General features: G+C 54.6%; 2 protein-coding genes and 2 long non-coding RNA genes across 7 annotated transcripts; 3 read left to right on the top strand and 1 right to left on the bottom strand.

Moving 5' to 3' along the window:
* Window positions 1-676: 676 nt before the first annotated feature.
* Window positions 677-3,584, top strand: LOC133250896 (uncharacterized). The gene is made up of 2 exons (XR_009737450.1): window positions 677-1,439; window positions 2,011-3,584. It is a non-coding gene; the product is annotated as an uncharacterized LOC133250896 (long non-coding RNA).
* On the bottom strand, window positions 3,221-9,371 carry LOC133250895 (uncharacterized). Of its 3 annotated transcripts, none has more exons than XR_009737449.1 (3): window positions 9,284-9,371; window positions 8,973-9,178; window positions 3,221-7,733 (listed from the first exon to the last, which is right to left on the bottom strand). It is a non-coding gene; the product is annotated as an uncharacterized LOC133250895 (long non-coding RNA). The 3 variants fall into 3 exon arrangements; XR_009737448.1 differs by lacking the exon at window positions 9,284-9,371 and having other exon boundaries at window positions 3,221-5,653; window positions 5,734-7,733; window positions 8,973-9,063; XR_009737447.1 differs by lacking the exon at window positions 9,284-9,371 and having other exon boundaries at window positions 3,221-5,984; window positions 7,634-7,733; window positions 8,973-9,063.
* HMG20B (high mobility group 20B) lies at window positions 5,796-11,377 on the top strand. Of its 2 annotated transcripts, XM_061422697.1 has the most exons (10): window positions 5,796-5,957; window positions 6,238-6,293; window positions 6,774-6,882; window positions 7,362-7,565; window positions 8,181-8,301; window positions 8,671-8,717; window positions 8,991-9,063; window positions 9,302-9,517; window positions 10,083-10,215; window positions 10,753-11,377. In XM_061422697.1, the coding sequence occupies exons 1-10, from the start codon at window positions 5,796-5,798 to the stop codon at window positions 10,763-10,765; spliced, it is 1,134 nt and encodes a 377-aa protein (XP_061278681.1). In that variant the 3' UTR covers window positions 10,766-11,377. The 2 variants fall into 2 exon arrangements, with proteins under 2 accessions (XP_061278681.1, XP_061278682.1); XM_061422698.1 differs by lacking the exon at window positions 9,302-9,517.
* A 2,016-nt stretch (window positions 11,378-13,393) lies between these two features.
* Window positions 13,394-17,885, top strand: GIPC3 (GIPC PDZ domain containing family member 3). The gene is made up of 6 exons (XM_061422699.1): window positions 13,394-14,674; window positions 15,437-15,622; window positions 15,774-15,954; window positions 17,042-17,154; window positions 17,438-17,519; window positions 17,639-17,885. The coding sequence occupies exons 1-6, from the start codon at window positions 14,432-14,434 to the stop codon at window positions 17,788-17,790; spliced, it is 957 nt and encodes a 318-aa protein (XP_061278683.1). The 5' UTR covers window positions 13,394-14,431; the 3' UTR covers window positions 17,791-17,885.
* Window positions 17,886-18,756: the final 871 nt, after the last annotated feature.

Below are 18,756 nucleotides of genomic sequence, written 5' to 3'. Positions count from 1 at the left end.
TGCAGCTCCTGCATTGTAGGCAGATTCTTTACCACTGAGCCACCAGGGAAGAGGAGCAACTCTGATTAGAGTTGTTGGGAGACCTTAGGGGGATCAGGCGGATAGAGCACTTTCTGGACCCTTGAGAAGGGTTTCCCAATCCTGTTCACAGCTTACACTTGGCACTGGATTATTCTTTGTGGTGGGGGCTGTCCTGGGATGACAGCACTTTTGGCCTTCACCGGGTAGATGCTAGGAGCAGCCCCATTAGCCCTAGACATGACAACCAAAAATGTCTCTAGACATCAGACCCCTGGGTGGGGGTGGGAGGGGCGCTGAATTACCCCTGGGTGGATACCACGACACTAGAAAATTCTCTGTACCAGAGGCTTCAGTCTCCGTGGACAGGAGCAACCAATGCTTTATGGAGCACTGACCAGCCACGCCGGGTCGCGAGCACTGTGCTTGAATTAAACTCGTTAAATCCTTCTCACAACCTCATACAGGCAGACATGCTTATTAGCCCACTTTGCGGTGGGGCAAACTGAGGCACAGAGTGTTTGGTAAATTGCCCAAGTCACAGAGGTGGGCCTCAGCGCCACCTCCCTGAGCCCAGGAGAGTCCAGCAGCAGCGGTGTGTGTGTGGGGGGGTGTCCCCTGCCCCAAAGACTGAGACCCCGTCCCCACACCCCTTCCTTCGGACAGCGGTTGCCTCTGCGTTTCGCTTTTGCCTCCTTGGCCCTTCATTGCTCACGACGGCAATCCCCTGAATTAAATTCACTCTGTAAAAGAGCCTAACGAAGGCGGGGATATCACGAGAGCGCCGACCGCATCCTGATCCTTCCTGGGGATGGAGAGAAATTGAACGGCCCGGTGCTGGCAAATAAGTATTAAAAACAAACGTAAACGCGGAGGCGTGGGTTAGGGAGATGACGTCTCTGGTTGTCCAGTGGTTGACTCTGCTCCCAATGCAGGGAATACGGGTTCTATCCCTGGTCGAGGAACTAAGATCCCGCATGCTGCACAGCGCGGCCCTGCAAAACAAAAACAAAACAAAACAAAAAGCCCCCCAAACGGTAACCCCGCCCCAACGCCTGCCTCGTCGATCAAGCCAAAGAGGCGGGGCTTGGAGGGCGGCGGTGGGAGGAACTACGCGTAACTTCATGTTTTCCTAGCTACGCTGGAAAAGGGGTCCAGACAGCTGGTTCGGAACGTTTGAAACAAAGGCGGCAATACAGTCGTATGAGGAAGAACCAGAAGTTGCCAGAGCTCGTTACACAGGCGGTGATGAGGTCCTGCTGTGGGAAATTACCCAGCCCCAGAGGCAGGGCTCTGGGCTTCACATATAAAGCCACTGGGCCAAAGGCTGCGGACTCAAGAGTTTGCAGAGGATGTTCACGGCGTGATTGATCATATGATCACAGGAAGCAAGCTGTGGGACTCCGCTGGCGGTCCAGTGGGTAAGACTGCAGGCTTCCACTGCAGGGGGGCACAGGCTCACTCCCTGGTCAGGGAACTCAAATCCTACATGCTTCTTGGTGTGGCAAAAAAAAAAGCAAGACGTGAGCTTACATTCCTTATAGGAGTGCATTCACACCCGTGTGTGTGTGTACGTGTTGTGTTTTGCTTTGTGCCCCCCAACCTTCCCAGGTGAAAGTCCTAATCCCCAGGACCTCAAATGTGACCTTATTTGGAGATGGAGTCATTGCAGATGTAATGAGTTAAGATGAGTCACAATTGGAGCAGGGTGGTTCCTAGTACAATACAACCCATGACCTAATAAAAAGGGGGAAATTTGGAAATACACACACGCCCAGGAACGTCATATAAATGTGAAGGTGGAGATGCAGTGATGCTTGTACAAGTCAAGGAAGGTTGCAGACGGCTAGGAGATGCCACAGAAGCTGGGAGAGCTCAGAGAGCATGGAACAGACTCACAGCCTCAGAAGGAACCAGTGCTGACCAAGCCCTTGATCTTGAACTTCTGGTCCCCATAACTCTGTTGTTTTTTTTTTTTCCCACACTGCAAAGACATGCAGAGCTTCCCTGACCAGGGATCGAAACCATGCCTCCTGCAGTGGAAGCCCAGAGTCTTAACCACTGGATTGCCAGGGAAGTCCTTTTTACTTATTATTATTATTAGTTAATATTTTAACCATTTAAAAATTCTCTATTTCTGGCAGAGCTAGGTCTTCATTGCTGCATGAGCTTTCCTCCCATTTCCTCGATTGGGGGCTGCCCTTTGTTGCTGTGCGGGGGCTTCTCATTGCAGTGGCCTCTCATGGGCTTTAGGGCATTCGGCTTCAGGAGTCGTGGCTCCCAGGCTCTAGAGCACAGGCTCAGGAGTTGTGTTGCACTGGCTTAGTTGTTCTGAGGCATGTGGGATCTTCCTGAACCAGGAATGGAACCCGTGTCTCCTGCATTGGTTGCGGATTCTTTACCACTAAGCCACTGGGGAAGCCCCTATTATTATTTTTTAAAATAAATTTCAGTTGTTCAAGTCACCCAGTTTGTGGTGCCTTGTTCCTATAGCCCTAGGAGACTCACAGAGTATGTATGTGTATAGGTAGGTAGGAAAAGTTTTGGTAAGAAATGTGACAAGCTGATAAGGGGGAGTATGGTATGGGTCTGGTAGCCTTCACACACAACTTTAATTTGTACAAATGAAATGAATTTGCACATTGCTTGCATCATAAAATTAATTTCACAAAGACAGTTAAGTCATCCTTAATGGATCTTGTATTTCTCAGGCTACAAATTGGGGCCCTCTTCCTGGTTTCACACGATAAAAATTTCCAGGAACTTCCCTGGTGGTCCAGTGGTTAAGAACTCTTCTTCCAGTGGCAGGGGATGCTGGTTTGATCCCTGGTTGGGAAACTAAGATTCCACATTGTAGAGCAACTGGGCCTGGATGCCACAACTAAGATCCAATGCAGCCAAATAAATAAATAAATATATTTTTTACATTTCCAAATGGAGCATAGAAATGAATGCAAAGAAACTAACATGAAATTATATGAGGTTAGACAGCTAGAGTTCCTGGTTTTATTGAGAGCTAGGACTTGAGAGAAGTTTGTGGCTAAGGAAAAACCTATTTATACTTTGGGGGGCCAAAGTATCTGCTTTTAGATCAAAGAATGAAAGATGTAAAGTCAAACAGTAGAAATGCTGCTTCTTACATGTTGCTTCTTGGGGATGGGTGGGTGTCTGGATCACATGCACTGGAGTGGATGCAATGCCATTTGGATTCAAGACACTTTTCTTTTTCCCAGAAAATATCCACACAGCAAGGAATTTGTCCTGATGCCAAGGAGCTGCAAACTGCTTTCAAAATCGACATCAGTAAGTTGGGAGATTGGGATTGATGTCTATATCACTAGTATATATAAAATAAATAACAATTAAGGACCTACTGTACAGCACAGGAAGCTCTACTCAGTACTCTGTAATAGCCTATATAAGAAAAGAATCTAAAAAAGAGTGGATATATGTATATGTATAACTGATTCAATTTGCTGTAAACCTGAAACTAACACAACATTGTAAATCAACTATATGCCCAAAAAAAAAAAAAAAATCAACCTCAAGACCTTTCATTTCTTTTCCATGCACAGGAAGACCCCTGAATTCCTTGTGTAGTACCTTGGGAGTGGAAGGACACGTTTCTATGGCAACATCAGCTTTGTCAATCAAGCCAAAGAGGCAGGATCTGGAGGGTGGGTCTTTCCTATTCTCCTGGCTGGAATTCTCACCTAGACATTTTCTAACCAAGCAGAGAGGCAAGCAGGTGTAGGAAGTCCCACATCTGATGAAGCAACAGAGCGGTGTGGAATTTGGGTCTGTCAAAATTCCAGGGCACAGCTTATCTTCCTCAGCTCTGGGATGCCTCTTAGAGAAACAGGTTCATTGGGATTTAATTCACATTCCAGATAATGCACCTGTGTAAAGTGTACAATTGTGTGAACTTTAGTACATTAATGGAGTTATGCAGCCATCAAAGCAGCCTAATTTTAGAACGTTTTGATCACCCCAAAAGAAGCCCCGTGACGTCCTTTGCCCCTGCCCACTGACTTTCTAGCCCCAGGCAACCACTAATCCACTTCCTATCTCTCTGGAGTTCTGGAAAATTCATATAAATGGAACCATACACTGTGGGGCCTTTTGTGACTGGCATCTTTGACTGAGCCTAATGTTTTCAAGGCATATCCCTGTCCTAGCATGACACAGCAATTTATTCCTTTTTATAGCCAAGAATATTCTATTGGATGGCTGGCCCACAGTATTTACCTATTCATCAACTGATAGACATTTGGGTTTGTTTCCACTTTTGCACTATTGTGAATCATGCTGCCGTGAACATTCATGTACAAGTTTCTGTGTGGATGTATGTTTTTAATTCTGAATATGTCCCTAGGAGTGCAGTGGATGCATTGCACGGTAATTCCTGGATGCTGGTGGTTTAGTCTCTCAGTCCTGTCCAACTCTTTGCGACCCCATAGACTGTAGCTTGCCAGGTGCTTTTCTCTACTGGAGTGGGTTGCCATTTCCTTCTCCAGGGAATCTTCCTGACCCAGGGATTGAACTGGGTCTCCTGCATTGCAAGCCCATTCTTTAACTCCTGGGTACATCGCATGGTAACTCTATGTTTTGTTTTGTTTTTAGCCTTTTGAAGAACTGCCAGACTGCTTTCCAAAGCTGCTGCACCTGCCTGTTAGAAATACATTATACATTTATTTGTTTATTTAATATATATGCATTGACAGCACCTGTGGGCACTGTTCTGGGTGCTGGCAATATAGCAATGAGCAAACAGGCAGCTTATAGGGAGGAAATGAACATATGGAGCAAAGATAAGATGGGGTGTTTGGGGTGGGGTACAAGCCTGGGAATGTCCCACTGGAAAGGGGGACATTTAACCTGGAGAAAGGGCATTAAGAGCAAGTGCAAGGGCCCAGAGGTGGGAATAAATGAAATGGACGTATCTAAGGAACGTTGAGGTCGCCAGAGTAAGTGAGGAGGAAAATGAAGGGAGGCGAGAGCAGGAAGGTGCTGTGGGTAGATTGTTTGGGGTCTAACGGGCCATCAGGAGCATCCAGTGACCACAATTATCCTGGGGTCAGAGGAAACACAGTCCAGGCTGTAAGAGGACCAGGCTGCTGCCTGGGGGTTCCCAAGACTCCAGAGCAGGGTCTCCTGGCCCTTCATCTTCACGAGATCCTCGCAGCTTTCTTGTCCCCACCACATTCTTCCTAGTTGCTTCGAGCCCAGCTCCTGGTCTCAGCTTTGCTGCATCCGGCCTTCTGGACGTGGACTCTGTGCAAAGCTTCCATTGCATAGGAGAGAAAGCTGAGGCCCTTTCACAGGAGGGAGAGAAGCTCTTGCATGCAGGGTGGGGCACGGCCCTGTTGGGGGCTTTAAGTCCAGTCAGTAAACGGGAAACTTCTCCACCCGGTCTGCTAAGAACAGGTCCCACCTTGCAGTGGGGAAAGGGACTGCTCCAAAAGACCTTAACCCCTTCCCTAGCAACATACTACCGTCCCCATGACAACTAGGGCGGGGCCGGACTCGGCCTCATAGGTCTCCGGATCCTGCAGAGGCGGGGAGTCTCGCCTTCAGCAGGGGAGGAGTCTGAGCCGCGCTTGCTGGCCCTTTAAGAGGCTCCACCCGGCGAAACCTGAAAACATCCTGATTGGTCCCGAGAGCGGCCGAGCACAGCCGAACTTGACGCGCCCGCCTGCAGCTTTCTCTACTTACCTCCCACGCGGCTCAGTGGCTACCGCAGCCAATCACCAACGGGCGCGCCGACCTGTATCTGCATGGTCACGCCCCAGGGGATGGGTATACCCAATCCGATCGCTCGCCGAGTCGTTATTAGCATGTCGGGGGCGGTGCAGGGCGGAGCGGGCAGCAGGGGCGGGCTCCCGGCGGTTGGTTGGAGCGTCGTAGCAGCCGAGAGGTCCGGGAAAGTTTCTTTGGAGGTGAAAACAGCCGCGGAACTCGGGGCCCTGCGAGGAGGCGGGGGCGCGGGGATCCCTGGGCCGGGGCGGGGACCCTCCTGGGCCGGGAGGGTGCGGACCCAGGCCTCCTGGGGGGCGATCGCCCAACAAAGGATCCCTGGGGCGCCCGCCCCCGAGGGCCTCCCCGCCCCCGGTTCCGGCCCCCCCAGGCGCCCCGGACCTGGCATTACAGGGTTTCCCAGCCCAGCCCCGCCATCGCTGGCTTGGGCGACCCTCACTTGGCCACGCGTCTACGTTCCAGGTGCGGCCGGGAGTGGCCATGTCCCACGGCCCCAAGCAGCCCGGCGCGGCCTCCGCGTGAGTGCGACATCCCCTCCCCCTCAGCCCACTCGGGGATGCAACCACCCCGTCCCGTTGGAGCTTCTCGAACCCCGGGCCCAGGGTCTTGACTCCTCCGACTTGGGACAGGAGCCCCCCCACTTCGGAGTTCCCACGGGCTTCCCCCAAACCTCCGTGCTCTAGTCCTTTTCAGGAGTGGCCTGCTGACCTCCTCTAGTTCTCCTGCCCTAACCCCGGATCCTGACCTCCTCAGACCCCTGCTCTCAGAACTCAGGCCGCTAGCTGCCAGCGCTTTCGTCGTGGGGGAAGGGGTGGGTGACCCTGGCGTCCCGTAGCTCTAGTCTCTCCGAGGTCCCCTGTGACTCCCCTAGTGCTCCAATCTCAACCTCCGTATCCTGACCCTCTTCAGAGCCCTCTTCTGAGGACTCAGGCCTCTTGCTGCCAAATCCGTCGTCAGGGGTGGGGAGTGGGAATGACCCTGGCTTCCCGTGGCTACAGGCCGGCGAGCGGCAAGGCTCCAGGACAGCATGGGAGCTTCGTGGTGGCTGTCAAGCAAGAGCGCGGCGAGGGCCCGCGGGCCGGAGAGAAGGGGTCCCACGAAGAGGAGGTGAGAGTCCCTGCACTGCTGTGTCGGTGGGCCTTAGCCTTAAAGCTCCGCCCCGAGCTAAATTTGAATTTGCTGTGGCTCCGCCCACAGTCCAGAATTCCCTTCCCAAGCTGAGGCCTGCCCCATGTCAGATACCACGCCCCCAAGAGCTCCACTGCCACTGTCTAGGCCCCGCCCACTACCCGGGGAATCTCTGCTAGTAAGGCACGCCCATACAGGGGACACGCCCACAACACAAGCCAACCCAATCCTTGGGTTGATGCTCTGTCCCCAGTACCTCTCTGATCCCTTTACCCATGGCCAGGGGTTCCTTAACCCCACTCTCCCAATTCTGAACCCTGACCAGGCCATACTTCCATACCTCTGGGTCCCACCTCGTGGTTAGGCCCCACCCAAGTCTTCCAGGGCCCCGCCTCTTCCCCTCTGTGCCCAGCCCCAGCCCTCCAGACCCCTCCCAACAGCGCGACTGGGTTCTGCAGCCGGTGAAGAAGCGCGGCTGGCCCAAGGGCAAGAAGCGGAAGAAGATCCTGCCGAATGGGCCCAAGGCACCTGTCACCGGCTACGTGCGTTTCCTGAACGAGCGGCGCGAGCAGATCCGGACGCGCCACCCGGACCTGCCCTTTCCCGAGATCACCAAGATGCTGGGTGCCGAGTGGAGCAAGCTGCAGCCGGCGGAGAAACAGGTGGGGACGGCCCGGGACCACTGACTGACCTGCTCTCACTCACTCAGACATCCATCAGCATCACTTACCCCCAAGGAACAGGTGTGGCAGGCCCTTCGTTCTGCCGGGAGGACTGACCACCCGTTAGCTCTCTCCAGCTTGTTGAAGGGAGGGGAGGGTGGCAGTTGGCTGGAATAAACATAAAAGTTAATAAACACCGTTATAAAAGAAGTCGAGGGTGGATGCTGGATTTTTGTTAGAAACCTTGCGGTTTTAAAGTTCTGGTAATTAATTTAAAATTTGCAAAAACATCAAGGAAATGTAACAAAATCACCAGCAGCGTACACCCTCTACATGGTATTTCAACAGGCAAAATGGGTTTAGAAGGGCAGGTCAGCCCAGAGGTGGGAGCCTGCAGACAGTCAGACACCGGGGAGTGGTTTAAAAAGGCTGGAATTGGGGTGAGGTAGTGAGGTCCGGGAGTTGGGAGGTGGCTTGAGCAGCAGAGCGAAGTGCGAAGTTTTGTCTGAAGGGCAGCAGGGAGCTGTGGCAAAGTGTAGTACAGCGGGCTGAGTGATGGAGTCTGCGAGGCCTCCGCTGCCACTGGGCCGAGCCTTCTCTCCCTGCCCCCACCAGCGGTACTTGGACGAGGCTGAACGGGAGAAGCAGCAGTACATGAAGGAGCTGAGGGCCTACCAGCAGTCGGAAGCCTACAAGATGTGTGCGGAGAAGATCCAGGAAAAGAAGATCAAGAAAGGTGCGAAGGGCCTCAGCCTCCAGGCAGCTGAGTGCTTACTCTGAGACAGGTGACCCAGGCCGATGCACCCCCCACCCCACCCCCTGCCAAAGGGTCTCTCACGGTCATGTGGGAACGAGACACATGTAACCAGACAGTTGTGAGTGAACGGGGCTGATCTGTACTGAGATAGGACACTCATGGATATGAGGGTGGGGGGAGGGGCCCAGGAGGGGCCTTTGATCCAGGATGAGCAGGTGCGGGGGTGGGGGGAAGGGGGTGGGTGTTGGTGGAAATAGTGGCGTTCCAGGCAGAGGGGACAGCATGTGCAAAGCAGGGGGTCAGAGGAGACCTGGGAGACTGACCCTGCCCTCCTCCCTCCCCCACCAGAGGATTCCAGCTCTGGGCTCATGAATACCCTTTTGAATGGACACAAGGTAAGCGTCCCTCCTCCACGGAGAACACCGGGGCGAGAAAGGTCTGGCGTGTTTAAACCCCCGGGTGACCAAGGACTGTCGCTCATGGGGTGAAGTGAGCACCCAGTCCAGATGTGTGCGAGTGGAGGCGGAGCACTCACACAAATTGAGAGGGGGGCAGTAAAATGGACTCTGACCCAGGTAGCCTCAGGAGACCCTCCCAAGCTTAGGGGATGTCCCATAGGAGGGTTGACTGACCCCCCTCCAAATTGCCACCTTGTCCTGTCGTCCCAGGGTGGGGACTGTGACGGCTTCTCGACTTTCGACGTCCCCATCTTCACTGAAGAGTTCTTGGACCAAAACAAAGGTGAGCGCTGACCAGCGGTTCTTGAAGCAAGCGTTGAACCAAGAGGGCATCGAGGCGGGAGGCAGTGGGTGCCTTCCTCTCTTGCCCTCGCAGCCCAGACTGCTGAGATGTGGGGCTGGAGACAGAGCAGTGACGGAAGGCTTGGCGTGGGACACAGCTCGGGGCGAAGTCCGCAGAGGGAAGGCGGCCGGGGGATGGCGGGGAAGCGTCAGGCTCTTACCCGGCTCCCCGCCTGCAGCACGGGAGGCGGAGCTGCGGCGCCTGCGGAAGATGAACGTGGCCTTCGAGGAGCAGAACGCTGTGCTGCAAAGGCACACGCAGAGCATGAGCAGCGCGCGCGAGCGTCTGGAGCAGGAGCTGGCGCTGGAGGAGCGGCGGACGCTGGCGCTGCAGCAGCAGCTCCAGGCGGTGCGCCAAGCGCTCACCGCCAGCTTTGCTTCGCTGCCAGTGCCTGGTGTGGAGGCCCCGCCCCCAACAACCTAGTCCCGCCCCCTATGACCCCGCCCTCGATGACCTCGGCTCTGCCCGGGCTTCCGCGAGTTCCGCCCCCTCTGACCCCGCCCAGCAAGTCCTCACTCTGGCATCCCTTCACCCCCAGTCGCTTCGCAAACCGCTTCTCTGTCCGACCGACGCGCCCCTGCTGACCCTTACTCCCGGGAATCCTAAGCCCCCGCGGCCCCGTCCTCACTGAACGCTGCTCGTGCCAGCCCCGCCCACAGTAGCCCTCGCGCCCCGCCTCTCCCCGGGTCTAACTTCCGTGTTCATTCCTCGGCTGACCTAGGCCAACTTCTCCCCCACCAGTCCCCGAATCCCCCCATCACGACCCCGCCCTCTCCATCTTCCATCTTCTGACCTCTGCCACAGTTGACTTTGATTTCCCCGGGTCCAGACGCCCTGACCGCGCGCACCTGACCCCACTGACGCTCACCCATGGCCCCCTCCTCTTACCCCCACCTTCTGATCTTTGTTTCCGTGGTGATCCCCCACTGGGCTCGTCTGACGGATCCCTGCCTCCCCAGGCACCGGCGAAACGCCCACGCTCAGCACCCTGGACTTCTACATGGCCCGGCTGCACGGCGCCATCGAGCGCGACCCCGCCCAGCACGAGAAGCTCATCGTCCGCATCAAGGAGATCCTGGCCCAGGTCGCCAGGTGTGTACCAGGGCAGGTCTGCCCCCCGCCCGTTCAGCCCAGCTTGGGCTGCCTCGCGTGGGGACAACCTCAGGCTTGACTTGCCTTGGAGAAGCCTGGCTACATAAACCGGTTTTAGGTCTCCAGCGGGCTTTCTGGGGTGTGGGGCCGTTGCCGCCAAGTGGGATCTGGCTGCCAGATCTTATTCCGAGGCCACAGTGCTTGCAGGATCTACTAGGTGGGGCTGGTTTGATGTAGGTGGCTAATGGCCTAGCTACTGGGGAGCCCTAATTCAGCCTGGTACTGTGTTAAATGCTGCTTGGGGGATGTTGAGGCCAGCACACCTCTGGCTCAGGGGACCCAGAGCTTCACCACAGCTTCTGCATGGGTTTTTCTGGGTGGCTCCTAGCTGCCCAGGATAGGTGGGATCAACTCCAGGCCCCCCACCCTAGCATCCGAAGGAGCAGAGGAGGGTGGCCTCTGGGGTACCCCAGGATGGGGATGGGGGCTGAGACCTGATGTGGGTCCCCCATCAACTAATCTCTTCTTTTGTCACAGTGAGCATCTATGAGGGTGTCGGCCGCCCCACAGATCCAGAGAAGACCAAGCTCTGGTCATGGCCCCTCCCCCAGTTGCACCCCCTGGAGGAGGGGTGGGGGGTTCCATCCTCTGGGGCCAGGCCTGATCCTGCACCTTGGGGGCTCTAGCCCCCCTAAAATTAAATTTCTACAGCATCCCTCTAGCTTTGAATCTCCCCAGGTCCCCATCCTAGAAAACCCACCCACCATGCACTGTGCACAGACTCCCAGGGCCCAGCCAGGCCTGTTGGCCTCACAGGTCACATCACACTACACAGACGTGGGAACACACGAGGGGTAATGTAGCCCAGGACAGGAGGAAATCCACAGCCGCTCACAGCTGGTGTGGGGAGAGTTACACACCCTACACCCACTCCCCGGGACCAGCTCCCAGACCCAGGGCAGAGAAAACCCACATCCAATACACGGGGACTCCTGCCTGGCAGGTGTCACCCTAAGTACCCACACGGGCAGGCACCTTGCAGGGACACACTCTCACACTCCTGGCGGAGCCATCTATCTGTCACCCTCGCATTCCTGCACCCCTGAATGGGGGGGCTGGCACCACCCCATGCTCGTTCAGCTGAGGAACCACCGTGGAGGCAGTTGTTTTGCCACCACTCGATTTGGACTTCTTAAATAATAATAAAAAAAAAAATGGAATTGAATTTCAAACTTAAAGGAGTATGTGTGTTTTTTTTAAAGGGGAATGGGCCAGGATCCTCTGTTGGGGTCCCAGGCCTACCCTCTCCAGCCCCTGGCAACCACTAGTCCACTTTCTGTCTCTGGATTTACATGTCCTAGACATTTCATACAAATGGAATCACACACTGGGTCTTTTGTGTCTGGCTTCTCTCACTGAGCGTCATGTCCTCAAAGTCCATGTTGTAGCGTTTCTCGGTGCTTCATTCCTTTTTCTGGCAGAGTGATATTCCATAGTGTGGATAGCCCATGTTTTGTGTACCCATTATTGGTTGATGGACACTTGGGTTGTTTCCACCTTCTGGCTATTGCAAATCATGCTGCTGAGAACACACACATACAGATTTTTGTTTGAACACCTGCTCTTATTTCTGGATAGATCCCAAGAAGCAGACTGGCTGGGTCAGATGATAATTCTGTACTTAACTTACTGGGGAGTGCTTTCAGAGACTTAAGCCTTTTATGGAATATTTGAGACACCCTAAAAATTCCAGAGATTTAATTTGACAAACACTGGTGTTATCAGTTGAATTTAGCCCCACCCAAAGAAAATCTTGAAGCCCTAACCCCCAGAACCTCAAAATGTGACCTTATTTGGCAATAGGGTCACCGAGGATATAATTAGTTAAGATGAGGTCATCTTGGAGTGTATGTGTGGGGGGTGCCTCTAATCCAATGTGACTGGTGATCCTTATAAGAAGATAAAGTAGAGAAGGAAATGGCAACCCACTCCAGTGTTCTTGCCTGGAGGATCCCAGGGACGGGGGAGCCTGGTGGGCTGCTGTCTATGGGGTCGCACAGAGTTGGACACGGCTGAAGCGACTTAGCAGCAGCAGCAGCAGCAGCAGCAGACTACTTCAAATTAAGTTCTGAGGGATCAAAAATTATACATGGATTTTCTACAACAAGGAGCAGGGTGGTCAGCGCCGCTAGCCTCTGCACTGCTCTAGAACCAACTGCAATTTCACAGTCAATGTTAAACTTTTGGGCTAAATTTATACTTTGAATTATGTAACTTGTCTCATATTCAACAAAATGAGATTCCAATTTTTTTTTTTTACTGTGTGAACTGAATAAAATAAACAAATTGTTATTAAAAATTTTAAAAAAGAAGATAAGGATTTGGACATGGAGAAAGGAGACAGCCATGTGACAACAGGCAGACACTGGAGCAGAGCACACCCCAAAGAAGGCCAAGGATGGTTAGCCACCAACAGAGGCTGGGAGTGGTGCTGGGGGGAGAGGATGCCACCCAAGGAGTCAGAAGAGCTTGGACTTGCTGACAAATTGATTTCTAGCCTTCAGAATTTTGAGAGAATAAATTTCTATCATTTTTAAGCCACTCAACTGGTGGTACTGTGTTATGGCTGCCCCAGGAAACTGGAAAAGATGGATATTGTCACACCCACACACACACACGTGTGTGCTTCCTCACCTCACCCCCTCTCTGGCATTGTACCCTCATCGCAGGTTTGGAGTTTACCATTCCTGGTCAGGTCTTTACATAACCTTTAGCACAAAAGGATGTCTTTCCACAAGAATACCATTTTGATGGATTTTTTGTTTGTTTGTTTTAGTTTGTTTTCTAAAGATTTGAAAATGTACAATTCTGTGGTTTCTAGTATAGTCACAAAGTTGTGCAACCGCCAGCACCACTTAATTCCAGAATATTTCATCACCCCCCAAACAACAGCCCCTTCCATGTTAGCTATTATTCCCCATCTTCCCTTCCCCCAGCCATTGGCAACCACAAATCCACTTTCTGTCTCCATGCATTGGCTGTTTTGGACACTTCATCTAAATGGTATCCCAGGCTATGTGGCCTTTGCAATCTGGCTTCCTTCAATGAGTATCAGGTTTTCAAGGCTCATCTGTGTTATGGTGTGTATGCCGTTCTGCACGTTTTCAAGCTTTACGTAAATTTTCTTACCTTGTCTGAAGCCTTCTGTAACTTGCCTTTTCCAGCAATGCTTGGTTTCTGAGATTCTTCAGAGGCATAAGTCCTCCCTTTTGAGCTGCTGTATGGCATTCCAGTGCTGTTATTGAGCCAAAATCAACATTCCTTTTGGTGACAGTGGGTCCCCAGGGGATTCTGAGAGAAACCTCCTAGTACCCAGAGCCTTCTCATCTGTAACCCAATGGGCTCAGAGAACTCCTGCCTTCCTCTCCTCCAGTTGAGGAGACTGAGGAAACACAGGATGAATAAATAAAATATCTGCCCTGCCAGGTCACGCTCAGTGCTAGGGAGGAAAAAAAGCAGGGAAGAGAAACTGGGACCTGGTGAGGAGGTGACGTCTGAGCCAAGAGCTGAGGAGGCGAAGGAGTGAACCACTTGGAGATGTGAGAGACGTTCCAGGTGTTGGAGGGGGCACAGCCTGTGCAAAGGCCCTGTGTGTTGAATGAGCAGGGAGGATGCCATGTGTCTGGAGCAGAGTGAGCCAGAAGAAAAGAGGGAGGAGAAGGGGCCAGGGATGGGGATGTGGCGGCTTGTGCAGGGCCTTGTGGGCAGAATAGAGGACTAGGGTTTACCCCAGGGGAGGTGGGAGCCCTGGAGGGCTGTGGGCAGGGGATGGACACGATGTAGCTCAGTTATGCCTGAGGGTAAGGGTAGGGTAAGGGTTCTCCCCACCTCCGACGGTTGTTGCAAGGATTAAATGAGTGCGCCCAGCAGAGAGGGAGCACTCTGGCACTAGCAGTTGCCCTATCCTTATTTGTGATCCTTATTTTTTCCCCTGCTCCCCGGGGAGAGCACAGCTGGACCTGGCAGGGCCGGGACACCTGGGGCCCACCCTCGCATACACACTCCGCGGTGTCGTCTTCCCGGGAGGCTCGGGTTCCCGGATCCCCTTACCCCGGGCGGCTCGGCTGTCGCGCCCTGGGCCGGGGGAGGGGAGGCTGCAGGAAGCGGCGGATCCGGCGGCTGTGGCGGTGGCCCCGGTGACCAAGCTCTTCCTGCCATGGAGACCACAGAGGCCCGCGAGGCCCGGGGGGCCGAGGCTCAGCGCCTGCCCGCGCCCCCGCCCTCGCCCGCCGAGGCCCCGGCGGCGTCCCAGACCCCAGCCGCGCCCCGTGCCCGCCCGCGCCTCGTCTTCCGCACGCAGCTGGCGCACGGCAGCCCCACGGGCAAGATCGAGGGCTTCACCAACGTGCGCGAGCTCTACGCCAAGATCGCCGAGGCCTTCGGAATTGCGCCCACCGAGGTGAGGCCCGCGGACCCCAGCACCCGAGGCCCACTAGTCGACCGGGGATAGGGGTGAACCCTGGACTCTGGGACGGGGTCCCCAGATCCTCCATCTCCGGATGGAGGGGACCCTATCTCCAGATCTCAGAGACTCACCTCTCGGATCCTGCGGTGCCCATACCCCGTGGACCCCCTTTGCACTCCCTGTGCAAAAGGTGAGCAAGTCTTAAGGTTCGTGGATCCTTAGATCGTCCGGAAAACACTGGGCTACCCAGCTAGGAGTGGACCCCAGCCCTCAGGGAAGCGCCTCCGGTTCCTGGGCGCGGCTGGGGACTGGGGTTCCCGGCAGCTCCCTGCCAGGTGAGATGTCCGAGGTCATGGGAGTCAAGGACTGGGCCACAGGTACGCCCCTCAGCCCCCAGGGGGCGCCAGGAGATTTGGAACTAACTGCCTTTAAAAGATGGTCTGGGGTTGTCAGGTCATCAAAGGGTTAAAAGTGGAAGTCTGAGGGAGGATGGAAGAAGGGCGTCCATCTGTCCGCAGCCTCCTTCTCATCCTGCTCCTCAGTCTGGGGGTCCCAGTCTCCTCGCCTCCTACTCCATTCTGAGGATCCCATATTCTGCCCTTAAGCATGACTACGATCCTGGGGAAGGCGGGGGTTTCATGCTTTTGTGCTGCAGTATCCCTATAAGGCCCCTGAGCCCATCCCCTGGTTGTTCTGTGCAGATGGTGGGGGATGAGGGCTGTCGTTAATTTGGGGCTCCCTCTCCTCTTGGGGCAGATCTTATTCTGCACCCTAAACAGCCACAAGGTGGACATGCAGAAACTCCTGGGCGGCCAGATAGGGTTGGAGGACTTTATCTTTGCCCATGTGCGCGGCGAGACTAAGGAGGTGGAGGTCACTAAGACGGAGGACGCCCTGGGACTGACCATCACGGACAACGGGGCCGGCTATGCCTTCATCAAGGTGCCCACTTTGGGGTGAGGGGGAGGTGGCTTCCAGGGTGTCCGGCGATCTGGGGTGAGCCCCTGCTCCTCTGTGGTGTGAATGGGCTCTGGGGACCCGAGTTGGGTGGCTGGATGGTGGGGTCCTGTGAATGACTCTGGGTCCCCCGCAGAGGATCAAGGAAGGCAGCATCATCAACCGAATCGAGGCAGTGTGTGTGGGAGACAGCATTGAGGCCATAAACGACCACTCGATCGTCGGCTGCCGCCACTACGAGGTGGCCAAGATGCTGCGTGAGCTGCCGAAGTCTCAGCCCTTCACCCTGCGGCTGGTGCAGCCCAAGAGAGCCTTCGGTGAGGGCCACCTGGGGCCCTGGGGGACAGGCTGGGTGGGGTGAAGCTCTTTCAGAAATGGGTTCTCTGGATGTAAGGAGCGGCAAAGGGTCAGGGGATGGGACAAGATGGAAGGGTCTAGATGCCCCTGGTAACAGGACAGAGACCTTCTGGCACTGTATGAGAAACAGGTGGGTTATTTCTACATTGTCATAGAGTCAGCCCAGGCATGGGGTCGGGGGAGGCTTGGGAAGACTGAGAAAGGATAAGGAGCTGTCTGGATCTATTCTGTAACCTAACTGGCAGCTTTTAAAGTCCTGCTCTGAGTCTCTGGTGAGTTCTAGACAGTGGCTTTCATAGGGAATTCTTGAATGGAGCTTTTCAAAGAGAAGTCTGTGACTGGTCTGTGGATGAGATAAGGAGGTCACCTTGCATGTGTGAGTGCTCAGTGGTTCAGTCAGGTCCTACTCTTTGTGACCCCATGGACTGTAGTCTGCCAGGCTCCTCTGTCCATGGGATTCTCTAGGCAAGAACACTGGAGTGGGTTGCCACTTCCTACTTCAGGGCAAATTCCTGACCCAGGGATCGAACCCGTATCTCTTACGTCTCCTGCATTGGCTGGCAGATGCTTTATCATTGAGCCACCTGGGAAGCCCTCACGACTAGGTTGTGAAAGTGTTAGTCTCTTGGTCGTGTTCCACTCTTTGTGAGCCCATGGTCTGTAGCCTGCCAGGCTACTCTGTCCATGGATTCTCCAGGCAAGAATACTGGAGTATCTTGCTCTAGCATTTGCTCTCCCTAATCTAGTCATTGCTTTCCCGCAATGACTAGATTAGGGAGAGCAAATGCTAGAGCAAGATACTTTCTAGACTGTCCCTAAGGAGAATCTGAAGTAGTTTCTTCTAGGGAGAGTCATTTTGAGAGGAGGAAGGAAATTTAAGGGAAGGAAGGATTCTCAAACAGGGTCTCTGAGGATTCATCCATGGAAATAAGGAGGACTTTGGAGGGTAGGAATGTTCTAGAAGGGCTCAGCTGGTGGCTTCTGAGTCTTTACGAAGATGTAGCTTCACCCAGAACACATGCACCTCCTCTACTCTGTCCCCTCCAGATATGATCGGCCAGAGGAGCCGGAGCAGCAAATACCCCATGGAAGCAAAAGTCAGCAGTGGGAGGGAGACCCTGCGGCTTCGGTCTGGGGGGGCTGCCACTGTGGAGGAAGTGGTGAGTGGAGGGGATGGGGGGCCTTCAGGGGCTCTTGCACACAGAGTTCTACCGCTGACGCTGACTCAGCATGACCTTGGGGAAGACCCTCTCCTTTACTCAGCCTCAGTTTCCCCATCTGCAGAATGGGTTCTTGTCAGGCAGGGCAGTAATGGCAGGACCAGAAGCATTGGCTCATGGAAGATCCCAATCTGCTGTCACCAAAGGGGTAGTGGCTTGGGGAGGGGGCTGGGCCGGAGGATCCCAGGCTTCTGACTCTCTGCTTTGCCCCCCATGCCCCCAGCCCAGTGAATTCGAGGAGGAGGCATCTCGGAGGGTGGACGATCTGCTGGAAAGTTACATGGGCATTCGGGACCCAGAGCTGGGTAAGGGGCCAGGGTAAGCTGGGTGGACCCTGGGGGGAGGACAGCCCATGGGGAGGAGGCAGGGATCCCCCCCACCCCAGGGAGAACCCTCACCCACTTCCCCTCTGCTTGGCCTGCAGCATCCACCATGGTGGAGACGTCCAAGAAGACAGTGAGCGTCCAGGAGTTTGCACGCCATTTAGACTCCGTCTTGGGCGAGTTCGCCTTCCCGGACGAGTTTGTGGTGGAGGTGTGGGCCGCCATCGGCGAGGCCAGGGAAGCCTGTGGCTAGTCTGCTCTGGTGCCAAGCGCAGCCCCAGCTCGGAGCCCAGCCCCCCGCCCCAGCCCTCCCGGTCATTTTCCAAAGCCCAGCCCTGCTCCAGAGTCCAGAAGCCCAGACCTGAGATCCAGCTCTGCTCTAGAACACAGCCCAGTTCAGAGACCAAGCCTAGATCTGAGCCCGAGTCCTGCTCTAGAGTCCAGTCCAGTTCAGGGACCAAGCTCAGATCTGTGACACAACCCAGATTGGAGCCCCAGCCCTGCTTTAGAGCCCAGTCCAGCTCAGAGACCAAGCCCAGATCAGAGCCCCAGCCCTACTCTAGAGCCCAGCCCAGCTCAGAGACCAAACCCAGAACTGAGACTCAGCCCTGTTCAGAGACCAAGTCCCTCTTTAGAACCCAGGTCAGTTCTGAGGCCCAGTTCATCACTAGAACCCCATCCAGTTCTGAGATGCAATCCAGCTTCAGAACCCAGCTCAGTTCTAGAGCCCAGGATGGCTCTAGAGCCCAGGACAGCTCTGAGGCTAAGTGGAGCTTTGATGTGAAGTCAAGCTTTGGAACCCAAATAAATTTGAAGACCCAGCCCAGTTCTGAAATCCAACCTGGTTCTGGAAGCCAAGCCAGCTTTATGACCAAGCCCTGCCATAAAACTCGATCCAACTCTGCAGTTCAAGATAGCTCCATGACTCAGCCGAACCTGGATACTCAATGTAGCTCAGGAACACCAGGTAGTTCTGGAGCCCACGTGAGACTCAAGAGGCAGTCCAGCCCTGGAAGCCCCTCCAGCTTAGCAGTCAAAGACGGTTCTGAAATGCAACCCTGTTCCCGAACCCAGGCCAGCTCAGGAACCCAGATGCACACTTCAGTCCAGCCCAGGTCCAGACACTATCTGCGTCCTAGGGCTCAGTCCAGCTCCAGTGATGAATCCAGCTCAGAGACTGAGCCCAGCTCTAGCCCCCAGCCTCGTGCAACAAGCAAAC

The sequence above is a fragment of the Bos javanicus genome, chromosome 7, assembly GCF_032452875.1.
Source record: "Bos javanicus breed banteng chromosome 7, ARS-OSU_banteng_1.0, whole genome shotgun sequence".
NCBI classification, from domain to species: Eukaryota; Metazoa; Chordata; class Mammalia; order Artiodactyla; family Bovidae; genus Bos; species Bos javanicus.
Note: the sequence above shows the minus strand (reverse complement) of the source record. Positions and strands in the feature narration are given on the sequence as shown.